Source organism: Mesoplodon bidens (genome assembly GCF_964165515.1).
Source record: "Mesoplodon bidens genome assembly, chromosome: X".
Lineage (NCBI taxonomy): Eukaryota > Metazoa > Chordata > Mammalia > Artiodactyla > Ziphiidae > Mesoplodon > Mesoplodon bidens.
The window spans coordinates 131,701,127-131,726,404 of NC_138163.1; the positions used below are offsets into that span (position 1 = coordinate 131,701,127).

Sequence of the window (25,278 nt, forward strand, 5' to 3'; positions counted from 1 at the left end):
AGAAATATCAAAAAGTTGTGGGTGGTTTCATTAGACTCATAGTAACTGGCTGTCTGCCCACATCCCCTTGGCATTTACTGCTCCAAGCTGAAGGCTATTTACTGCAAACGCCTGTGACCATCTGCCAGCACAGGGCAAACCAGCACAGCCAGCGAGCAGTTGTCCTTAGGAGAAGCCCACCCCCAACTATGGACAGGATGTTAGCGTACAAAGCCCCAGCCCCCTCGCCCTCGGGTGGGATACCTCTGAGGCACGTTCTCTGCTGGTTCCCTGTGTCCCCAGCAGGATTGCGCTCCAGGTGCCCACAGTGGAAACTGGCTTGATTACACACTCTTTGTTGGCGTCCCCGTTTCCCCATTTCCCCTCCCATTCCTCTCCCAGTATTGCCCAATGTCACCTCCCAAATAAACCACTGACATCCAAATCCTTGTCTCAAGGTTGGCTTCTGGAGGAACTCAGAGCCAAACACTGACCTTTCACGTGTGGGATTCTGTGTATCAGGGGTTTGTTCCCCTATAACAAAGAATAAACAACTCGTCTGTTTCCAAGCGTGTTTTGGCACAGGTTAAAATAATAAACAATTAGATGTGATTTAAAATATCAATAGGTAGATTTAAACGTGATAAAAATAAAAGGTCAAGTTTAGAGAGAGGAATATAAATGAACACAAATGATAGCTTTGTAACGAATTCATTGCATCGAGTTTTACTAAATTGAGAGAGTCAGGGATATCTGCGGGACCTGACATGTAGCTTTTAATTGAGCGACAACCGAAAGGCAATCGAGCGTGATGACACTTTCTGCTACTCCATCCGTCTGGGGGTGACTTGACTCTCTGCCTCTCCTCCTGGTGTCCCCTCACGCCCCCCTCCATAACGTCCCCTCTTCAGTGAACTCTCCTACATAAGAGGAATTTGTTGAAATCCCTTATACACCCAACAAAGACACTGCTTGTGTGGAATCACAAGGAAAGTCAGGGTGCTGTGCTGAATTCAGCAGCCAAGCAACTCGCCTGTCTCCGCAGAGAACAGATGGGGGTGGCATCTTGGTGACCAGGAGCTGGGACACATTGGTGGGTCACATATTTACAGTGGGCACGATGGAGCAGGCATTTCAGGCTTACAAAAACAGTCTGAGGTAGGTACCCGGAACTTAAAAGAACGAAATATGATTTTGGCTTAATTTAAATAATCGCAGAAAGCATTTCTTTTTAATAGTTTCTAGAGATCAATGATCAAAACAGGTGAACAAGTCATTACCATAACATAAAATACAATTCTGCAGAGCCATATCCCCAGTGAGTCACTGCTGAGTCTTTGACAATTCTGTTTGTGAGATCAACTGACAGTCTATGAAAAATTGACAAAAGGGAAACATCACCTTGAGGTGTAAAATCCATTATGAATGCCAGTGCTCCCTATAGTGGGGCTGCCCAGGGCTGTGGGGAAGGTATTTAAAGGATTCAAGGACAGGGGAGCTCTGGGCAGGGCAGCCTCTGCTCTCAGGGGCAGGACGGGCACTGGGGGCATAATTCACACACCTGAGTTAGGGTCTCCTGTTCATGAAGCAGGAGCAGCTTTGTTCCGGCCCCTTCCATCCTCTGCTCCAGCATGAGTGAGAAGTGTTCGATGCCTTTGATGGACAGTTTCTCTTGAAGGGTTAGGATGACGTCCTTACAGAGGAAACAGACAAGATGCGATCAGAATCAAGGCAGCCCTTTTGTAGATTCCACATATAAATGAACTTATATACAAAACAGAAATGGACCCACAGACATAGAAAACAAACTTATGGTTATCAAAAGGGAAAGAGGGGAGGGATAAATTAAGAGTTTGGGATGAACATACACACACCACTACGTATAAAATAACCAACAAGGACCTACTGTATGGCACAGGGAACTATACTCGATATTTTGTAATAACCTATAGGGGAAAAGAGTCTGAATATATATGTAACCGAATCACTTTATAGAGCTTGGCAACAGATTGTGCAGAGTGTAGTCGGCTCAGTTCCCCTCCTTCTAAATGGGGTGGCAATTAAACCACCTCTGAAAGTGGTCTACATGCCTGCATGCCAAATCCAGTCCACCACCTGTTTTTGTAAAATAAGTTTTATTGGAACCCAGTCTTGCTCATCTGTTTATGTATTGGCCGCTTTCGTGCGCTGCATGGGCAGACCTGAACTTGGTGGCAATGGAGGCTGTGTGGCCTGTGATGCCTAAATTATTATATTTGCTATCTGGCCCTTTACAGAAAAAGTTTGCCGCCCCCTAGCCTACCCCTCTGTAAGAGCACGTGGTAGTGGTGAGGAACGTGGGCTCTGCAGAGAGTCTGGCTTCCGCCCTGACTCCACTTTGTATTAGCTGGCAGCTTAAGGCAAGTTACTTACCTTCTAGGCACCTTAGTGTCCCTGTCAACCGGGGGTAATAATAATACCTGCCTCGGAATAGACACCAGGACTAAATGAGTTCAGACACAGACAGCATTTATTACAGCACTGCTTGGCACACAGTTAGGGCACCATATTGATAAAAGAAATTTTCACATAACGAGGTACGGGGAAGTCATTCTGGCTTACGCATGAGTTAACTTGAATTTTTTTCTTTTTTGGCTGCACCAGGTCTTAGTTGTGGCATACAGGCTCACAGCTGTGGCATGCATGCAGGATCTAGTTCCCCGACCAGGGATGGAACCCGGGCCCCCTGCATTGGGAGCCCGGAGTCTTACCCACTGCACCAACAGGGAAGCCCCAAGTTAACTTGAATTTTATGCTAATTTGAACAGTCCGTTTGTGGCCTATCAAACATTGTACATCTGCCTTAATTATTTTATTATTATTATTATTTTTTAAATTTATTTATTTATTTATTTTTGGCTGTGTTGGGTCTTCATTTCTGTGCCAGGGCTTTCTCTAGTTGCGGCGAGCGGGGGCCACTCTTCATCGTGGTGCGCGGGCCTCTTACTGGCGTGGCCTCTCTTTTGTTGCGGAGCACAAGCTCCAGATGCGCAGGCTCAGTAGTTGTGGCTCACGGGCCCAGTTGCTCCGCCGCATGTGGGATCTTCCCAGACCAGGGCTCGAACCCGTGTCCCCTGCACTGGCAGGCAGATTCTCAACTACTGCGCCACCAAGGAAGCCCTGCCTTAATTATTAAAGAAAAGGGCACACTGACCAGAAGTCAAGAATGTCCACGTTAAAAATAAAGATTAAATGGCTCCCTTCCTGGGATACCAATGCTGGTCCTGTTTCGATGATAAGACTCCCTTCCCAGGTGCCAAGGTCATACTGACTCGCTGTGTACATGCTGGTCTAGTTTTTTTTGAAATCCTGAAGAAATGTATTCCTGACTTAATGTTCTTTTTTTCTGAAAAGATATAAAACTGTGCTTGAAAACCATGCTTTTCTGGAGCAGTTTCTCAGAGTAATCTGGGAAGCTGGCTTCCAGGCTACAGTCCTCAGTTTAGCTGAAATAAAACTCTTTTCTATTCTTGTTATTGATTGTTTATTGATTATTTTTGTCGGCAAGGATGATATACATATATTAGCTTTTAGTTTAAGTCTCCGGGGAAGGTAGAATGAGCAAGCTTTGTCAGCGATCCGTCACAGGATTCAACATTTATGATCAGAAAGGTGTTCTATACACAAGCACAAGGGGACTGCAATGTAAACAAATGTCCTCAACCATTACTTTTTTCATGTACTTGAAAACTAGTAAGTGATCTCTCTTCAAAGATAATTAATACTCAGATGCTAAAGTCCCACAGAGCAACATTTGACAATTTCTGGAGACATTTTTGGTTGTCACAACGGGGCTGGGGATGCTACTGGCATCAAGGAATTTTCTGGTCCAAAGGATCGACAATGTCAAGGGAGAGAAACCCAGCCATACATAGAAGTTTTTTTTAAATTGCTCTTTCTGGGGTTTTGATTCTTCCCCGTGGACCATTTTCAATTTCTTCTGGCTCCTTTAAAACAAAGATCCCCATACCTACCCACCACCAAAAAAATCATTCAACAGAAATTCTGTGACTATACTGAATTTCTTAAAAAGATTCTGTTTCATAATTTTTGCTCAAGACCCAGAAAAGAGAAAAGAAAACCAGCCTCTGTGTGGCAACACATATTTTATAAAACATTCTCCTGAATCACCAGGGAGGACATGTGCTAGCAATAGTGTTTTCCTATTGTGACTCCGTAAGCAAGAATTTTGGCAAGTTTTATTAAACAGCATCATATCCCTTTCATACGTATACTATTTCCAGTTTACGCCTGCCAGTCTGCATCTATGGTGATAATGAGGCTGTTAGGCACAAGCTAAGACAGCTTTAATTTGATGTGAACTCTTGGCATTGCTCCCCATCTTGTCATTGTCAGCTGCCATCCTCAGGGAAATCAAACTTAGTCTGGGGTGGGTTCCTATAATCAAGAGGCCAGAGGGAATTAACAACAGGGCTCTCTTTTAAATTTAGATTTATTTCTGCTAAGAAATGCATTCAAGTCTTTACTTATATCTTCAGACGGGTAAGGGCTCCAATGGCAAGGAGCTTTTCTGACCAGCTGGTATCACAGAACAAGCCACAGTATCAGAGGGAGTTGAAACAATGTAGCTCTTTGGGGTTAGGTCAGGGGTCTTCAAACTAGAGCCTGGCCCCTTCCTTTCAAATCTGGCCCAGGCCATTCATTTACATATTATCTGTATAGTAAAGGATGAGTCTTGCCTGAAGAAAGGTTTGCCTCTTTGCCCCTGGCTCTTGGGAGGTAACCTCTAAGCCCTTGGAGTATCCTGCCTGATAGAGGTGTCTTTGTTCACTGAGTGGGGTGTGTGTGTGTGTGTGTGTCTTGGGCTACACTGGATAGTCTATGCTAACGATGGGATTCATGGTGGTGACCCTGGACCATGTGGTATCAGCTCACCTCTGGAGGGGCAGGGTGCTAAGGTCAGCCACACAGGTGGGCAGCTGTGTCTAAGTGGACAACCCCCAATAAAAATTCTGGACACCAAGGCTCGGGCGAGCTTCCCTGGTTGGCAGTACCCCGTGCACACATCAGTGCTGGGAGAAGTAAGCGCTGTCGGCATGACTCCCGGGGGGAAGGATGGCTGGGGGCTCTCTGCCTGTAACTGCGAGGATACTAACGTGCTGCGTTCTGTGAGGGCTTCGAGTGAATTATTAAAGCTGAGGGTGGTCTTAAGGACCTCCTGAACCCACCTGCCTCTGGCTGCTTTCATGAGCCAACAACTGAGTTGAGTAGTTGCAACAGAAAGCAAGTGGCCCACAAAGCCTAAAATATTTACTCTCCAGGCCTTTCCAGGAAAAGTTTGCCAACCACTAAGTTAGCTGGTCAAAACTTGGAGTAACATCTCCCTATAAATTGATTTTGAGTAGCAATAAAGGAAAAGGCTTTTTCAGTCGTCACCACTTAAAATTAGCAGTCTTGTACCAAGGAAGTGAATATTCCATCCGCAATGATTTAAGGATAATTTAAATGCTCCCCCATCAATCTAATACTGTCTGCTCTATTACCTGCTAAATCAGGACCTATTTCAAGCAATTCAGAACAAGCTGCTTGTGGTATCATGGCAATAAGAATGCACAGCGAGTTGGCCTTGGCGGAAATAATTCCACTCATAAGGTCTATGCTGATTAATTATTAAAAAATGAGAATTAGAGGTTGACTATTGGTAGACTTTTTTTTAATACAAAGTTGATATTCTCTTGATACATTATTGTACAGATCATCACTAGGTACCCTTTTTTTTTTTTTTAACCTCAGTAGAACCCTTTTTATTGTGCCATTTGAAGAAAGCCTATTTTAGGCTGATAGAACTTCTGGGAGAAATCAGTTTCTGAACACACCTTTGTCCAATAAGATAGAGAATATGCACTTTTCTCCCCCAGGAAGGAAACGTGGGGGCAAAGAACCCATACGCTTTGTTATACCAGGTGAGAACTCATTAGGTATAACTCACCTGTGGCTCTGAAATAACAGGATTGCTTTGTGACTCTTCCTTTTCACCCCTCTCCTAAAAGTACACCTCATTTCTGCCTTTTTATGTACCATTTCCATGAAATTGGTTACAGCAATTGAAAGTAAATGTTATCTTTACATTATTCTATCCCTTGTTTTTTGCTGGACACCAAAGTAGCAGATACTCAATTAACATCTAACATCTTAATCATCTCCGTGGCTGACATGGCTGAGAAATCGTGCTGGCTTTGGGCAGGGTGCCAAGCCTTCTTGGTGACAGTCACACTATTTTCATTAATTTTCAGCTGTATTAAAATGACTAGCCCTAGTATCTCATGACTGATAGCATATTATATTGTTTTGCAACACACACACACACACACACACACACACACACACACACACACAGAGCAGAACCTTGTTAAATTTTTTGTTCGTGTTTGTGTTTAAGTATTTACACGCTACCTTATTTGGAAACAACCAAAAAAAATCTCAGAAATAAACAGATAGTTCTGAATGAAGGTACACCGCACAAGACTCACAGTGGGACTTCCACACCGTACCTGGCAGTGTCCAGGTACACAGTTCAGCGGGTCCTCTTACCTTTATGGAGGTGGTGCAGTCAAAGCGAAACGATTTGGTCTGCCCATTTTCCAGATAGACTTTCAGGACGTTTGGCATAAAAAGAAGTGAATTATCCTTAACAGTTTCCTATTTAACAAAAAAAAAAGAAAGAAAGAAAAAAAGAGGAGGGGGTGTAAGTCAGTTGAATTAGGATTCTGCCCTTTGTAGAAGCAGCATATATCTGCAGTTTATTCTAATCACAGCATAAAAGAATAAAAAATCAAACTCCCTAAGGCCAACCAAAGTATCCCTTTGGTGATATCTGAGTTCAGCTGTTCATAGCAAAATTCTTCTCTTCTAGCTAATAACTCAGCTGAATCATCTAAAAGAACTTTTCCCGTCAGAAGATCGATCAGATAAGTTTTTTTTTTTAATTTAAATCAAGGTTTCCCACTAGAAAACGCAATGACAGAAATAATACCTTTGTAATTAGACCACAACGTTTGGGACCACAAGGCCAGACTTTAGCAGAGCAGCGTGTCTTAAACAGAAAGAGGACCAGCAATGATGATGTTTCACATGATGCCTGTTGGCAGGGGTCATGATGGCAAATCACAAGCATTAACAAGCTTCAAGTTTAAAGTAATTTTGTGAAATGATTTTTAACCCATTTAGAGATGTTCCTCAAACTCCAAGGGGATATATGAGGAAAGGGCTATTGTGTTAAAAGAATAAAACACTGCCTGTAACAAACAGATAACTTAAAAATAAGTCAAAAAGAGATGTTTGAAGCGCAACCAAAAGTAAACAAAAGACACACATTCCTTTGAATTTTCTCTTCAACTGGAAGCGGGGAGAGATGAAAGGGGGAGCAGGAAGGCAAGTTGGGTGAGTTCCACGAACACGTGGTTGGTCATGAAGTCACAGGAGTGCAGGGGAAGTCAGCAATCATGAAAGCGTTAAGTCCCTTGTTTTACAGATGAGGAAACTGAGAGGAGATGGCCAGAGATTTGCTAACGTCCTACAGTTGGTCCAGGCGGTTTCAGTCCCTGAGCACGTCCGCAACAGGCTCATGCCTTTCGCTTCCTGTTTCTTTCTCTGACTCCCCTCCCCTCCTCTCTACTCCTGAGGGCTTCACACACGACTTTCCTGCTGCCCAATTCGCTGAGTTAGAGTGGCTCCAAGTCCAGAAGGAAGGCCACACAACGACTCAGAAAAGCAAGAGGAGACCGGAAAGGAAGCCGGTCACAAAGGCTGAGGGGCAGACAGCAGATCGAATGTCCCTGCCATGCTCAGGCCTGTGGCGAGGCTGCGGAGGCTGCAGGAGATGATCGACCCCCAGAGCTGTCCCCACACACCAGCTGCTTTTTATCCAGGGACAAAGGGAAGCTGCCACAGCAGCTCCTGGAATCATATTCTCTCTAAAGATGCATAAACTGATTGCCCAATCTCATGCTCAGAAGCTTGAGAAAAGATGAGGTAAGTTTCCCACGACCCTCTGTGTCATAGTCATTCCTCTGGGACTGGAACTAACAGCCTTAAACTGGGACAGTCTTGTTCTGAAATGAGAATTATGGTAAGTCTGCATCCAGAGTGATGGGGGTTCACCGAGAGGAACAGAACAGACCGTGGTGTGAAAGGGGGCAGAGGGGATGGGGTGGGACATGGCCATCGGGAGGACAAGGCCGCAGCTAAAATGTACATGGGGCAGCACAGCCTTAGGCCCCATCCCACAAACATCACAACAGTTTGACAGATTGGCCAGTTAAGCCCCTGGATTCCGAGTGGGGCAGACGCAGGTCAGCAAGTTTGGGCCAGAAGACACCTGCCGCCATGAGCATCTTGCCCAGGATATGCAGGCCTCTGTCTTCCAATTCAAATCCAGGACCGCCCTCAGGGAAGAGTCTGTGGCCCTTAGCAAGTATATCATGGATGAGATTTTTATCCCTTTGAGTTTATTTAAACAACAAAACCTCGACAACAAAAGGTGGCATTTCAAAGGTCCAAAAATATGAGCTTGCTAAAAACTAAAAATACTAGGTTGTATTTTTGGGGAAAAAATCGAAAATAAGCATCCTATCAATGTTTGCATCCTTCATTTTGAAGATCAATTATGTGCCTGAGTAATCATGATTCCTATCAAGACCTATTGATGGAGGTCTGGGCAGTATTTCTTCACTCCTGGTTGCATATAGGAAACTTTTCCCATCATTTTAACTTCTTTCCATTTTGATTAGTTGAAAGAACAGAGACATTTTATTTTGGATACGGAAAACCTCAGGGGAAACCCTTCTCAAAATATAGAATGGGCTGTTATATGGGAGAATGCGTAGTTGGCAGAATGGGGAGAAATAGGTGCAAGTTTCAAAGAGGCATATTCTACTCAACGTGAGGCAATGCCAAGTGATCTCAAATCAAATGAACTCCTTTGTAAAGTAGTGAAGTCTCTAACTCTGGAAGCATTCAAGGAAATACCGGACTGCTATGTATTCTGGGTTTGTAAGAAGGAATACAGCTGGCACAACCTGGCGATCTCTCAAGCCATCTACAATCCTGAGATTTGACACCCCTGTGAAATCCAACAACCAATTCTGAACTGATCATTCCAGCGGGGTGACTGGCTCTGCTTAGTGCAAAGCCCCTACCTCAAGGCCTCTCTCTGAGTCACCAGCGGGTGTCTGTCAACTCACCGACACTTGGCCGTTGATGATGACCTCCTCGGAGAATCGCACTTTGACTGGATTGGACTTTAACCTTGCCTTTTTTGCAGCACTAATAAATGCTGATTTGGGAGACTAGAAAATAAGAAAACATTTGATCTGATTATTGGTAATGTAAGGCCAACCTTGTAAGAATTGTTTCCTATCTTTCTCCTCCCAGATATTTAACATTTTTGCTAGTGTTTGGTGCATGCCCAATTCAAGGACTAAATACAAATTATGGATGCAGCTGAAACCCTGTTATGCTCATCAAGCAATAAGTTTGATTTAGCCACCAGACCAGAACGATAGACAGCATGTTCCATGTTCCTACTGAGCACATTTCCAAGGACCTTGTAAAATGACAGTTGTGGAAGTGCATAAATCCTGCTTTCAATACGGAGCTTTGAGTACCATGCGGAAGGTGAGGTGGTAGGCAAATCTCATGTTGGGGTTCCGACAAGTTGCTCATTAGTTATGTATTTTAACAAGGTGGAGAAGAGCCACTGATAGTTCTAAAACGATTGATAATCCTACTGTTATTCACATTAATGGTATATGGGCACGTGAGCAGGTAAGGGTACACACACGCACACGTGCAAAAGCTCCAATGAGGCGCAAACTTGAGTTTCAGCCTCTTACTGGTAACCTGTGATCCTATGACCTTACTTAGAAGTGAAAGGTAGAGAGGAGACCTCGACTTAGAAGTGAAAGTCAACTGAATCACTTTGCTGCACGGCAGTAATTAACCCAACCTTGTAAATCGACTATACTTCAATAAAATAAATAAGAAATAATATCGAAAAAAAAAAAAGGTCGACTTCATGTTCTGCCTCATCTCATAGGCCCTCTGTACTGTCTTTCATTGGAAAGAGGGGCTGAGGGATTCAGTTGGTCTCCCTCAGAAATGGAAAGGACAATGACAAAACCTGCTTGGAGGCTGTGATCCCGGTCAACTGCCTTCATCTGAGAATCAGCCTCATTGCACAGTTTTAACAAAGCCCGAGGGGAAGGGAACTCATGTGGTAGGTGCGCTCCCTATCATGTTGCAGGCACCATCTGTTTATTTTGAAAAAGAACTGCATTCTCTATTGAACCTAATATAGAGGTAAATATTTAGCTTGAATCATACAACTGCAATTTTATAGATTAAAATGGTCAAATATTGGAAATGGCACACGGTTCAGCCTAACGTTTCTCATACTATACAGTTCTAAGAGATTGCGGCTGCTGTGTAAAGAATTCTACTAATTGACTCTAGAATCAACACAGAGGTTCATCCTCCTGTGCATTGCATTAACCTCAAAGCACAGAAGCCAGTTAGGGTGCCCCATACTTTGAATTTCAAGTAAAATGAAAACAATAAAAGGATTCCCATCTTTGTCAAATACAAGTATACTGGAGATCATTTTTTAAAAACAATATGATGGCATGGATAAGTTAAATGTGGTCTAGCCGTACAATGGAATACTATTCAGCCACAAAAGGAATGAAGTCCTGATACAGGCTACAACATGGATGAACCTCGAAAACATCATGATAAGTGAAAGAAACCAGACACAAAAGGCCACACATTGTATGATTCGATTCCACTTATATGAAATGTCCAGAATAGGAAAATTCTGTCTCCTTGGAGTAGAGACAGAAAGCAGATTAGTGGTTGCCAGGGGCTGGGGAGGGTGGTGAGGAGAATGTGGAGTGACTGTTTAATGGGTATGGGGTTTCCTCTTGGGGTGATGAAAATGACCTGGAACTTGATAGTGGCAATGGTTGCATACGATTCTGAATGTACTTAATGCCACAGAACTGTACACTTAAAAATGGTTAAAATGGTAGATTTACGATATGTGTATGTTGTTATAATAAAACAAACATTGTTGGAAAAACACATGATAAAACATGTGGATGTGTATTCCTGGGTGGAGTTCTGCCTTAATGCTCAGAAAATCCTGTTATTTCAAAAGTTCCCCTGTGTCTTAAGGGCGGCATAGATGGATGCTTTGGCCTCCAGAGTTTCAATTCTTCCACTTATGCAAGATGTTTTCAGAGAACGGCTGCCCTTTAAAAACAAAATGAAACAAAAAACCAGAAAAACTCTGAACGGCTCCTCAAAAGAATAGCTTTGAACATGCTCAACGTGACTTTTAAAAGTCCTACTGCAAAGCTGAAGCCATGGGACAGGGATGTTCTCTTCAGTACCGTAATTACAGGCCAAGCTTAGTCACGATGAATGAACAAATCATACTGTAGGGAGTTCATTTGCTTTTGATATGCCATTTTTTAGCTGAAGGGAAAACATTATTCTCCCGTAATGATTTTAAGCAGGGGATATTTACGTTGGCACAATGCGTTTAGCTCAAGTGAAGCGGATGTAATAAAGCTACCCAGAACAGACACTGCTAATTAGATATTTGAATGCAGTAACACCCCACTTCCCCAGCATTGTTTGGGAATAATGTATTTCACATGTGTTCAGTGTGCCAGATACTGAGGTGTATTCCTCTATGCATCTGAATTTTTAAATGTGATATTTTACCTTATTTTCCTAAAATGTTACATAATTCCTTGCTTCAATAAAAAGTATATTTAACAGAATGTAGTTTCTATGCATCTCATTTGATGTATAATCTTAGAATGCAGTGATGTTCCTATGGAAGTACATGGGGTTATTTGCCCCTAAAGTGGTCCCATAGAGCAGAACTGGTCAAGCTGGGGATGCTTGTCTCTTCTGCCTGTAGCTATTGCATGCGCCACTTCTTGGAGCCTCATTCCTGAATTTATTTCCCACGCCCTAATGACAAACCTGGTAATCTAGGAAAACCAGAAAGAAAACTAGATAGCCAAGGTAGTTAAGTAAATATTATTTTATACATACTTTGAAGTCAACAGACCTGGGATAAGAATCTAAGAATCCATACAAGTTGCATTTTTCTTGTTCTGGATTTGTGACTATTTCATATAATGGACATACATTTTAAAAATTACTTTTTGATGATAAAAACATTAGCTCTACAAGTCTGAAGGTTACTGAATTAGAATCAGTAAAGTAATGGCTTCTTCCACTGGCTGGAGTTACCTCTGGTACATGGGGTATGCAAACCAGTCATGACTGCAGTTTTGACTCAGATCTCTCTTTGTGGCTAAAAAATATACAATGTGCACCACCCAAAAACCTGATACATTAATTCCTGGCAACCTGCCGACCAATAGGTGCTGATCACAAGCACTTCATACCCTGTGGTGGAAATGACAAATAATTACTATTTCGAATAATCAAATTTTCCGGCTGTTAATTAATTTTAAGATTAAAAGGCCTCTAATCAACCCCTGCACCTCTTTCCAAATTCGCTGTTGCTAAGATGGCCACGATAGATGGCTGACATGCTCCTGATGCTCTTAGAAGTCATTAGAACTTAGTTTGAAACAAAACTACAGACATAAGATAAATTTCTCAGGGTATATGCTACCATACGCCCCAGCAATCCCATTACTGGGCATATACCCTGAGAAAACCATAATTCACAAAGAGTCATGTACCAAAATGTTCATTGAAGCTCTATTTACAATAGCCAGGACATGGAAGCAACCTAAGTGTCCATCAACAGATGAATGGATAAAGAAGATGTGGCACATATATACAATGGAATATTACTCAGCCATAAAAAGAAACGAAACTGAGTTATTTGTAGTGAGGTGGGTGGACCTAGAGTCTGTCATACAGAGTGAAGTAAGTCAGGAAGAGAAAAACAAATACCGTATGCTAACACATATATATAGAATCTTAAAAAAAAAAAAAGGTCATGAAGAACCTAGGGGCAAGATGGGAATAGAGACGCGGACCTACTAGAGAATGGACTTGAGGATACGGAGAGGGGGAAGGGTAAGCTGGGACAAAGTGAGAAAGTGGCACGGACATATATACACTACCAAACGTAAAATAGATAGCTAGTGGGAAGCAGCCGCATAGCACGGGGAGATCAGCTGGGTGCTTTGTGACCACCTAGAGGGGTTGGATAGGGAGGGTGGGAGGGAGGGAGACCCAAGAGGGAAGAGATATGGGAACATATGCATATGTATAACTGATTCACTTTGTTATAAAGCAGAAACTAACACACCATTGTGAAGCAATTACACTCTAATAAAGATGTTAAGGAAAAAAAAGAGATAAATTTCTGAAGCTGAAGTGTAAGGTCTTGAATTTGCCATCCCTGTAGCTCTAAAGGACACTTATATAGTAGGCACTGAGTACATACTTAGTGAGGACTAACTAGCCCACAGTTATCACCGGATGACTTAGTTTGGACATCCCCCAAAGCAGACCCTAAGACCAGGATTCACAAGCAGGTAGCTGATTTGGGAGATGCTCCCAGGGAGCATGGGTAGGTGAGCAGGGGAAGGGAGACAGGGAGGGTGAGGAAGCCAATGAAGCATTCATTGTTAAGTCAGGCACCACTGTGAGCAACTGGCGTTTAACCCTGCTGGGAATGTCTGGGAAACAAGGCAGGCTGTATGCCTCAGAGTTACACTGACTGAGGAGAGAGGCAGCTGGGGTATTTATCCACCAGCTCCTGTCAATCAGTGATGAAGTGGCTGCTCTTCTGAGCGTGAGAATTCCTAGTGGACTGCTCAAAGAGCACTTTTGGCCTATTCCATGAGCATGGCGCTGTGGCCAGAAATAACCCACAGGCAAAAAAATCACTGGTGCTCTCAGTTGGAAATTGGGCCGGCATGCTCAGCATGACACATGCCAAGGGGATATGTTCTGGGTTCTGACAATATTGGAGCTTCCATGAGGAGGTGTGTAGCCTCCCTCAGGTATGTGGAACACAGTGAAAGGTAGGCAGGAAGTGAGAGGCAGGCAAGCAGGTCTCTCAATTTTTTGGCCTAGAAGAAACCTGAGGGAAGGTGAATCATGGTAGCTCAGGGATGCCAGAACTGAGAGTGACTTAGCCCAAGTCCCACTGACTTGGAGTTGTATGAGAAGAGGTTATAGAGACTCTTTAAATACTCTCTGTCTCAGGTAATGTTGGATTGGAAAGCTCTGAAAGTTCTAGACTTGGGAACTATGGAAAGGAAAGAGGGGAGCAGCTGGCCAAGAAAGATCTGGAATAAAAATGGTAACAGTATAAGGGAAGAAGATGGTGTGTCAGAAAAAAACAAATAAAATCCACGAGTAACCCAAAAATTCCTCTTATAAAATTCAATCCTGAGGAAAAGCTATTAAATACAGATGAAGATTTATACACAAAGATGTTCTCTGCAGAATTATTTATAATAGAAACACATTAGAGACAGTGGGCTTAATGATGGGTGTTGATTAAGGAAATCTTGGTTCAATGTAATGTTTTACAGCCATGTATATAATGCTTATATAGAATCCTTGATGACATGGGAAAATGCTTGATATATATATATGGGAAAATGCTTGATATACTAAGTAAAATGTTTGATATACTTGATGTATATAAAAATATATACATATTTATTATATGCAGAATAAAAGTGTACATGTAATATGATCTCAACTGCTGACAAGGCATTAGAACAAAAAGACTGGAAAGAAATAGGCCAAAATGTTTACACTGGTTGTCTCTGAGGATAAGTATTGCCAGCACATATTTTTCTGCATCTGTATTTCCTTCTGCACTTCCACAATTTTTCTCTAAGAAATAAAGTAAAAATGGTGGACAGAGAGTTCTCCATAATACTTAAAATAAGAAGGCAAAAACCTGTTAAGAATTCTTTCTTATCAAAGAATTTTGGGAATCCTAAGACTTTTCTCCCAAGCTCCCTTGACCTGGGCCTCACTGGAGGTTGATTTCTGTGGCTGGGTCATGTTGGGGTGCCCGGGGGACACGTGGAGTATGGCAAAAAGGTGTAAACATTGGCTCTCTGTCTTGACCAGATCTTATTATGCAGAAGAAATACAACATAAAAAATTGCTGACCAGTAAGCTGCAAAGAAATTAAAATGCTGAATGCTATTATCTGTAATAAAAGTAGAATTTATAGACTTTCTTTTGGTCTGGTGGGTCCTCTGTTTCTGTATGTCAATTCTGGTTGCCAAGAGAATGTTCAGCAAGTACATAAAACCTTTAAAAGAAGCCGTTTGCTTGTAGGAAAATCCAAACACAAAAATATAAGTAAAACTTCACAGTCTCTTTTCCCATGTGCACCCCTCTCTCCATTTAATGTATCTATTTAAGTAACTTTGGGGTTTCAACTCTTATCAAGATCAAGAAGCGAAGACTTTAGGTGTGGGACACTGGTTCCCAAGTGGGGGTGATTTTGGTCCTCAGGGAACATTTGACAGTGTCTGGAGACATTTTGGTTGTCACCACTTGGGATAGGATGCTACCGGCATCTAGTGGTAGAGGACAGGGATGCTGCTAAACACACCTCCCAACAGAGAATTCTCCAGCCCAACAGTGCAGATGTTGAGAAACTCTGGGGTAGCATTTAGAATTTGTGCTGAGACTTGAAAGGTGAGAAGGATTTGGTGAGCCGAGGAGGTGGCGGGTGGAGTATGTGATGGGCATTTCAGGAAGGAGGGCTGGTCAAAGTTGAGAATTCATCTACTATGACTGGTCGGGAGAGAGTGACTCTGGGGAACAGAGGTGCAACCGATGGCCATAAGAACAAGCAACACTCCTGAACGTTGACTTTCAATATAGCACAACAGCAGGAGCCAGCTGAACTCCTGGAAAATTCCAGGTTATCTGTTAAAAGGAAGTTCCATGATTCACGGATAGTAATGAGTATTCATATGAATAACAAGTCATGCAGACTCAAATGGCAAAAAAAGCAAGCAAAGCAACAAGACAAAACCTTTAACTTAAATGCAAAACTCCTCTAAATTTACTGTTTGGGGGTAACATGCGACCCCACATTGGGAAAATAACCTGGTTTGGAGTAAAATGGTTCTGATCTTGCATTACTAATAGGTTATAAAGTAGGAAGAGAGAATTCAGGAAAGACAATGCAAGCTTGTAGTTCCGCCAGGAATTTATAGTTGGTCCATCACTTGAGTATGTTAGACATTCACATTGGCTTTACCCAAACGCATTTGTTCGTTGCAAAGAAATGAAGAAGTGTGGATAGATTTGAAGTAGGTGTGAGTGACAACTGGGTTAAATGAAACAATCTAAAAACAGATGAGCTGTACTTCATATGGAAAGAATTGCCAGGTCACGAGGTGGTGAAGCAGGAAGGCCCTTGGACGGGATGCCACCTGACCTTCTCCTTACACAGATGAGGAAACTGGGGTCCAGAGCAGGTGCGGGAGTCGCCTTTTATACTGTTGGGGACTAGATCTCAAGTCTTGATTCTTTTACCTCCTGCTGTCTCCTTAGATTTCAAATCCAAACGTGTGTGTGTGTGTGTGTAGCTGTTTCAAAGAGTTGGGACTAAAAGTAACATTCAATGTTAAACTGTGCTTTTAATATATGTAGTAATGACCCTACGTGGCATAACTTGTGGTCTTGGTTAGTTCAATTTGTGATCTTATCACAAACTTGAATACATACTTTTTTCCTGCCTAAAATGACTAGCCCATAGCGCTTAGAAGGAAAATTCCAGGACAGGGGAGATGAAGAGTTTGGTCAGAAGATGGAGACCGGCAAATGCCAGAGCCTCTGAATTGATGTAGAAATCTCTATGGGGAAGAAAATAAAAGCATAAGTAGGTTGGAATCTCTGCCGCTCCATGTGAAGGCCACACAAGATATTGACAGTAAACGTTTGGGGAAAAATCTGAAGGAATTTGCCTCGGTATTTTTTAGTTCACTGACCATGTATGAAATTCACAAGCAATGGCAAATCTATAGAAATAAATAAATAGTAAATTAGTGGCTGCTTGGGACTGAGGGTAGGAAAAGGGATTCACTGTACATGGGCATGAGGAATCCAGTTGGGGTGATGGACGTGTTCTCAAACTGGATGGTGCTGATGGCTGTGTACCTCAGTAGACTTTATAAAGATCACGGAATTGTACACTTGAAATGGGTGAATTTTATGAGACGCGAATTACACCACGATAAAGTTGTTTTCAAAAGGATCATGGGAACTGAAAGCAGTACGATTTTAACCACCCCCCACCTTCCTGACAAGGCCGCTGAAATGTCCAATGTCTCCGCCAAATGATTTAGATGGGGGTAAGAGACACCACCATGCTTCAACTTCCTACAATTAGATATGCCCTTTAGACTTGTGATGCTTAAGCTGGAAACTTAAGAATCACAAGGAAATCCTTGAGTTCTGTGTCATTTCTAGATGTGAGAGGCACATGGGACTGAAAAGCTGATTTTCAACTTATTTAGGAAACGCACCACTTTCTTTTCTGTCCAATGAAGGATCTGCTGTCATGGAGTACAAAATACAAATAACCAAGATTTTGGAACTGTGAATGCATGTTATTTCTCTCTGCTGTTAGTCACTGGAGTGGAGTGGGAGGAGGAGACTGGAAGTGCGAGATGGTGTCTGAAAGTCTATTGTAACCCATATCTTTTTATAGATGCACTTTTACTCACAGCACACTTACAGGGTAAGGCTGAATGACAGCGAGGAGTATCGATTCCTTGCAGCTTCTGTAAGAGAGAAAACAAAATATTTATGATATGCGCAGAGCCTGGACTCTATCGGTGACAGTGCTCTTTTAAAACAAAATGTGTCATGCTGGCGAATGTTCCTTGGGCTCCCAGGGCAGAGAATCAAAGGGCTCACAAGTGGGCTTTCAGACCACAGAGAAAACTGGAATCAAATGTTCAGCCAGTGGAAACCTTCCTATTCGGTTTATATTGGGTGGTATTATCTGCGACACCAAACAGCAGAGCCCTAAAATAAAACTCGCTGAGGGAAGATTGGATTTTAAAAGCATCAACTCAGTCTCTCAAAATTGATTCTCCCCTTCCGATTTTCCTTTAGCCGCTTAAAATGTCTGTGCAATTTTCTGGAAGGGGATAGATTTTTAAAAATTCTATCAATTCATTGAATGTCAGTATCTTCTTAGCATCATGAAAGAAAAATGTCACTGTACGTTTCTTATGTAAAAACAGTATCCCAGTAAATGTGACTTCCCATACCATGTGGCTTTCTAAGGCTGCAGTAACAATGCCTACGACCTTGGGCCGATAAACATTTCAGACGGGCGCTCATTAGGAAATATTGTTCACCCTAGGGAACACTGTGTGGCCAAAAGCAGAACAATGTAATATAATGGTTTATTTAATTTCCTCCAAGTAACCCAAACCTTTCAAATAACTCGAATCCTTGGGGAAAAATCATATTATGGGTTATAATAGTTTTTCTTCCTTCCTTCCTTTGTTCCTTTTTTATTCTGAGTAGGAAAAAGGTCACTTGCCATTTTCTTGAAGTGGAGCTGACTTTTTTCACTTTAGGAGGTAATTAATTACCTGCTTTTGTGATTTCCTACCCAAATGACTGAAGCGAAGGGGATCTGTGGCAGTGCTGTTCTCTTGGAGAAGCCACGACAAATTGCATTTCTAGCATTAAGTGTTCTTCAGCCCCTTACTATAAGCCCATTGCCTGGGGAGGACCATGTGACTTGCCCCAGCGGCGGTAGGGGTGGCCCCCAACGGACGGACTCGGGGCAGCGAAGAAGAGAAATTAATGGAGAGGAGAAAGAGGACTACAATTCAAGAACTGGAGGAAGAATCGAATCAGAGCTGATGGCGATGGTGGGGAGGGCCTGTCTGATCCCATCAATTCTTAGCTGCCCAGGGCTGGCAGAAGGCCCCAATAATTGGAGTGGCAGACAGTGTTCCCATTAGAAGGACTAATAGAGCAACAGTGTAATCAAATGAGAATTCCCAGCGGATGGGATGAATGATCTTGCGTTGCTGGTGGCCATGGAGCCCCGTGTAGCAGTTCTGGGGAGCAATCTGGCACCCCTAGGCAAACTTCAGCATCATGAGCACTATGACCCGGCCATTCCACTCTGGTTTACATCACAAAGAAATTCTGCCACTAGCCTTTGAGGGAATGCAGATGAGGATATTCCCTGCTGTGGAATGCATGGAAGTGGAGCACTGGAGGCAAGGTGGGTGTCCAGCTCTAGGAGGGTGGGCGTGTGAATGTATGGATGGAGTGTCGTGGAATGATGCGGCAGGAGGAATCAGCGTGGCAGCCGTGGTGTGGGCCTGTTTGTCCTGCCTGGCCTGCTCTACCCAAGTCTGCCCCCAGAGCCCTCAGCAGCAGGCAATGGGCCCAGAACTCATCGTCAGGGCACAGCTGATTGGACCCGAGTGTTGGAATGAGGCCATCAAATGTCCTCTCTCCAGAATCAGAACTAAGAGACACAGACAGCGAGTTGGGAGCCGAGTCACATTTGTGACTGAATAAGAAAGAGTAAAGGTTACAGATGCCAGGGGTCTCCTGAGCAGGCCTGGTTCCCACCATTCCTGAGGGCTGGCTGCTCACCATTTTACATCAGTAAAAGAGCTAATGTACAATATCTCAGTTCTGGGAATGGGCTTTTATCTCTCTTTCCTCTCATCTACAAGTACTTAATTATTACTTGCCAGACAAGGAGAATTAAAGCCATAATGCTTTGGGTCCCTTAGGATTCCAATCCTAGAGGGGAAAAAAGATAGAAGCTACATGTATTCATATGTTACAGGGTGCTACGATGACTGAGGCAGATTCAGCTGAGGCCTCATGCCAATCATTCCTACATGCCAAAACAGGGTGCTGCACACTTTCAAAGGAGGCATTAAAAACCACAGTTTGGGACTCTTATTCATCTTGGGGTCTTAATCATGACTTAATTTTAAAAAATGGTAACAGGGAGAGGCCTGTGGAAGCAGCACATGCCCAAAGAGCAGAGGCTATATTTGCAAAATTATTACCCTTCCACTGAGACAGGCCTTAAGTGTGCAATTCCTGTGGACGGTATCTGGAAGACACGGTAGAAATGGTGCCCTGGGGTCATTTAATAAAGGCATTGCTCAACTGAGCTTCTTCCAGGGGCAGGAGGGCCTTAGTAGAAAGATGTAGAAGCTAAGGAGTGCTGGACATAGCCAGCCGTTGGGTACCATCTAACTCAAGGGAACTGCAGTTGGAACAACTCAACAGAGAAGTCTTCCAGAAATCTACAAATGTGTCCACAAGTCAACCTACACGATCTTCCATGGACAGAGGAAACCAATGTCGGATTACCTTGGTGCCAATCAAGTGAGAACTTTCCTGCTTTTTACCTCACTGTCCTGGCCTCATTTCAATGTGCAAGGAGCCAAAGCTAGAGAAGAATGTTGGGGAATGCCCCTTAACCCAGTGCAGGCTTCCCAGGCCGGAAATAGGGGCAAGGGAGAAATTCTGTGGAGTTGGCAGTTTTGACTATTACATGACAATTGAACATTTTAATTACAGATTACAGGTTGTTGTGATTACAAGTGTCCAAGTGACTGCAGAAAATTTCTGAACCTGCTCAATACATTTGCAGACCTGCCTGAGATTTTAATGAAGACCTGGCCTTGGAGAGCTCTTCTGAACGGGCAATGGGGGAAAAGAACCGTTGCTTTATGATTCCATCCTCTGAGACCTACTTGCTACACTTATCCCCAATTTCTCTTTACTTAAAATGACTTGAATAGATCACATTATTTGAGTCCAAACGATCCTTGACTAAGATAGTCTGTTCTTAGAACCTGAAGAAGAAACAGTAAAAAGGTAAATGCAAGAATGAGGGGTATGAGGTGGTAGGATGGATGTGCCCACAAGGCTGTGGAAAAAATGCTCATTATCCCTACAGCAATGCTCAATGGCACTGTATTTATTTGTTCATTTCTGGAAAAAGAAGAAAATATTCACAGCTCCAGTGCAGTCTGTTAGGAGCAGACAAGCTCTGGAGGAGGACTCATTATTCATCTTAGATGCTAACAAAATAAGCATAGACTGCATTAGCTTCCTACTGTTGCTGTAACAAATTACCACAACTTAGTGGCTTAAAACAGCACAGATTTGTTATCTTACAAGTGTGGTGGTCAAAAGTCTGAAATGGGCCTCTCTAGGCTAAAATCAAGGTGTCAATAGGGCTGCATTCATTCTGGAACCCTTTCCAGATTCTGAAGACTTCCTGTATTCCTTGGCTCATGGCCCCTTCCTCCATCTTCAAAATCCAGGCAAAGTAGCATCTTCAAATTTCTCCCTGACTCTCCTGCCTTCCTCTTTCACCTATATGGGCCCTTGTGATTACACTGGGTCCACCTGGATAATCCAGGAAAATTGCTCCATCCTTAACTGAATCACACCTGCAAAGTTACAGGCTCTGGGGATTAGGATGTGGCTGTCTTTAGGGGATCATTACTCTGTCCTATCACAGAAGCTAGCTTCTTTAGTTATTTGGTGCTGCATAACAAATTGCCATAAACTTAGCAGCTTAAAACAACACATCCCACACTTTCTATGAAGCAGACAGATGAGTATGATTAACTTGGTCATCTTTCTCAAGTTCTCTGATGAGACCACAATCAAGTGTTGCCCAGGGCTGAGGTCTCATCTGAAAGCTCAGCTGGGAAGGATCCATTTCCTGTGGTTTTTGGCAGGATTAAATTCCTTTTGGGATTGTTGGACAAACGGCCTCAGTTCTTTGCTGGCAGTTGGCTAGAGGTCACCCTCAGTTCCTTGCCACATGTGCCCCCTCAACATGGCAACTTGCTTCAAAAACCAATCAAGGGAGAGGGACTCCTTTGGCAAGATGGAAGGTATAATCTTAGGTAACACAATCATAATCATGCAAGTGATATTCCATCACCTTTGCCATATTCTGTTGGTTAGAAGCAAGTCACAGGTCCCACCCATATTAAAAGAGAAGGAAACACACGAAGTTATGAACAGCAGGAGGCAGGGATCATCCATGGGGCCATCTTAGATTCTGTCTGCCACACCAACAAAGAAAGATTCACAGCCAATTAACCTACAAGTAAGTATCTCAAAAGTAGTGTCCACCCATGACTTCACCTTACACAGAATTTTTTTCTGTCAAGAATGTCAGGAAGAAGCATTGATCAGCATACCTTGTTAATTTGAAAATGGGAACCATTTTTCAAAATACGTCTATTATATTTACAGCATTTAAATTCTTTGTGTCTATAGTAATTCCCTGTAACTTGCCTGAAACATAACCTATATTGATTTTAATTTTACCACTTAAGGAGTAAATGAAGTTATCTGAATTGAAATAAAATATTCCAATATGTTATTTAACATTAGGACTGGGGATATGTTTTTCTTCCGTTTTCTCTCGCCTATAATTATTTAATTATAACCTGCCAGACGAGAACAATGAACTCCATAATGTTTTGGATTCCTTAGAATTCCTAACCCTAAGATCCTAGGAGGAAAAAAAGAAGACCTAAGCAATTTAAAAATAGCCTCAACAGGAAGATTAGAATTCAGAATGAAAGATGGCACATTCAAGTAATCAGATAACTTCTTTTTATGAAGGCTGAAAACAGCTAGGGACTTGAAAAAAAATCCACTTGGAAGCACATTTAGAAGTATTATTTCATAATAAATGCCAAGTGAATTTTCTACTTTTAAAGAGTAATTTCAAATTAGAGTGCCAATATTTTTTAAATGGTTGAATTTGAGAAAAACATCATTTTAATCCCTGTATCACAGTGCTGACCTGAAGAGGAAGATACAGTCTAACCTACCCTAAACCACTCCTATCAAATTTGCCTTTAATTCCTCTCTCTTCATTCCTTTAACAGAAGTCTTTTATTTTTTGATGGTAAGTCCCTTGAAACATGTTTGGGACACCCAGCATCAGGGCTTGCAGGGCATTCTTCGGCATCACATCCCATTTTAAAATTTCATTGGATGGGATTCTGTTGTAGCAAATGAATAACCTTAGATTCTAACGAGGCTTTCAGTATTAAAATCCCTTTAAACAATGAAGCTAAAGTTGGTGTTTGCTTTCTCTTAGAGCAGGATAGCTTGGCACTTTTCTTTTTTTTTTTTTTTTGCGGTACACGGGCCTCTCACTGTTGTGGCCTCTCCCGTTGCGGAGCACAGGCTCCGGACGCGCAGGCTCAGCGGCCATCGCTCACGGGCCTAGCCGCTCCGCGGCATGTGGGATCTTCCCGGACCGGGGCACGAACCCGTGTCCCCTGCATCAGCAGGCGGACTCTCAACCACTGCGCCACCAGGGAACCCCGGCACTTTTCTTAAACTGACTTTCCCACTTCAGATTTACATGATCTTTTTTTTTTTTTTTTAAATAAATTTATTTATTTATTTATTTTTAGCTGCGTTGGGTCTTCGTTGCTGCATGCGGGCTTTCTCTAGTTGCGGCTAGCGGGGGCTACTCCTCATTGCGGTGTGCGGGCTTCTCATTGCGGTGGCTTCTCTTGTTGAGGAGCACGGGCTCCAGTAGTTGTGGCACACAGGCTCAGTACTTGTGGCACGCAGGCTCTAGAGCACAGGCTCAGTACTTGTGGCACACAGGCCAAGCCACTCCGCGGCACGTGGGATCTTCCCGGATGAGGGCTCGAACCCGTGTCTCCTGCACTGGCAGGCAGATTCTTAACCACTGCGCCACCAGGGAAGCCCTTTACATGATCTTAATATTGCAATACATAATCACATTGGCATGCGCTATTGTATACTTCCCTTCTAGACTGACTAAACAGATTCCCTTGACTAACTCAGAGATCAATATGAATTTACGCTGTGAAGAGCAATGAGATTTCCCTAGAGACTGGGAAAACAGAACAAAATGAAGCATAAGCAAAAAAACGCTAAAATAAAAAGAATATATTTTATGTCAAAATTCAAGAGTCTTGCTTTAAAAAAAGTCCAAACAAGTTAACGAAAAGGTTTTAAACTTCACAAGTAGAAGGAATCAGTTCATGAAGGCTGAAAGGTTAGGCTTTTAAAAGGCAAAATAAAGAGGTAATTTAGGGCGATATATGAAAGAATTTTGTGAACTGTAAAATGACATCCTAACATAACTCGAAAGACTGATGTGTGTGTGGTATTTTTCTTTGGAAAGAAAGGTGGTAAGGCACAGTGAAAGGGTGTTTGAACTCACACTTCTAAGGCCAATGCGTGCACACGTAAGGGTCTTCCTTCTACCTGAACTTCAGAGTTCTTCAACGAGACTGGAAGAATATTCTTTTCTGCAAGCTAGTGCACTTCAGCCCTCAAACTCTCTGCTGGTGGACAGCCACTGTTTATGTAAATAAGAACAGACTAACAGCATTTCTCCAGTGACTCTCTGCTCAGAAGAACCTGTCTTCAATCGTAAGGTATTATGAAGCCATTGGGACACCTCCTATTTTCTCTTCCTACCTGAACCTGGAGATGTGAAAAGAACACAGAGATTTCTGGTGCCTAGCCACAATATAAAGTCAGCCTAGCCAACTGCTGGCAAAGCTGGAGGAAAGAATGTTGCCCCTCCTTTTTAGAAAAGTCACCACAGGACTACTTGAAATGGAGGTTTAACGCAGTTGACCTTTCCACTGTTCTAAACAGAGACTGCAATTATCCACTGTATCAATTCCTAACAGGTACTGAAGCCATTAGCTGGAGAAAATGGAAACAGCTAACAAACAATCAAGCATGCAAACAAGGTCAACACATTAAGGCAAAGTGTGATCTGTCATGGACTTTATGCAACATTAGCACTCTCCCCATTGTTGCTGAACCTTGCTTTGCTTCGATAACTGCAAAGGAGAGGAACAGGGTTATTTGTCATTCTTCACTTAGGTTCAAGGGACGCTGAGAAAGAAAATGTGCATAATGAAGCCACCATAGTCATCAGGGCAACAAAGACAGAGGAGATGAATCAAAGAATTCATTTGTCCAGGAGCACTGGCTTGCCTTCTACATATTGGACAGACGAGGTCTCACCCACTACCATTTTCCCCTTGAGTGAGGGGTGATACTGCTGATGCAATTATATGCTGCCTACAAGAGATGAACTCCAGCTTGAAGGACACACATAGGCTCAAAGTAAAGGAAGGGAAAATGATATTCCGTGCAAACAGAAACCAAAAGAGAGCAGGGTAGGTATACTCATATCAGACA

General features: G+C 42.7%; 1 protein-coding gene across 2 annotated transcripts in view; it reads right to left on the minus strand.

Moving 5' to 3' along the window:
• FRMPD4 (FERM and PDZ domain containing 4) overlaps nucleotides 1–25,278 on the minus strand; it is a gene marked incomplete at both ends in the record, with an annotated part of 534,860 nt that overhangs the window by 29,280 nt on the left and 480,302 nt on the right. The window contains 4 exons of one of the 2 annotated variants that reach the window (XM_081221698.1): nucleotides 1,541–1,672; nucleotides 6,571–6,678; nucleotides 9,222–9,326; nucleotides 17,768–17,813. In XM_081221698.1, the coding sequence (XP_081077824.1) occupies nucleotides 1,541–1,672; nucleotides 6,571–6,678; nucleotides 9,222–9,326; nucleotides 17,768–17,813 (391 nt within the window). Of the gene's footprint in view, nucleotides 1–1,540; nucleotides 1,673–6,570; nucleotides 6,679–9,221; nucleotides 9,327–17,761; nucleotides 17,814–25,278 lie in introns of both variants that reach the window. The other variant, XM_081221697.1, reaches the window with a different exon arrangement.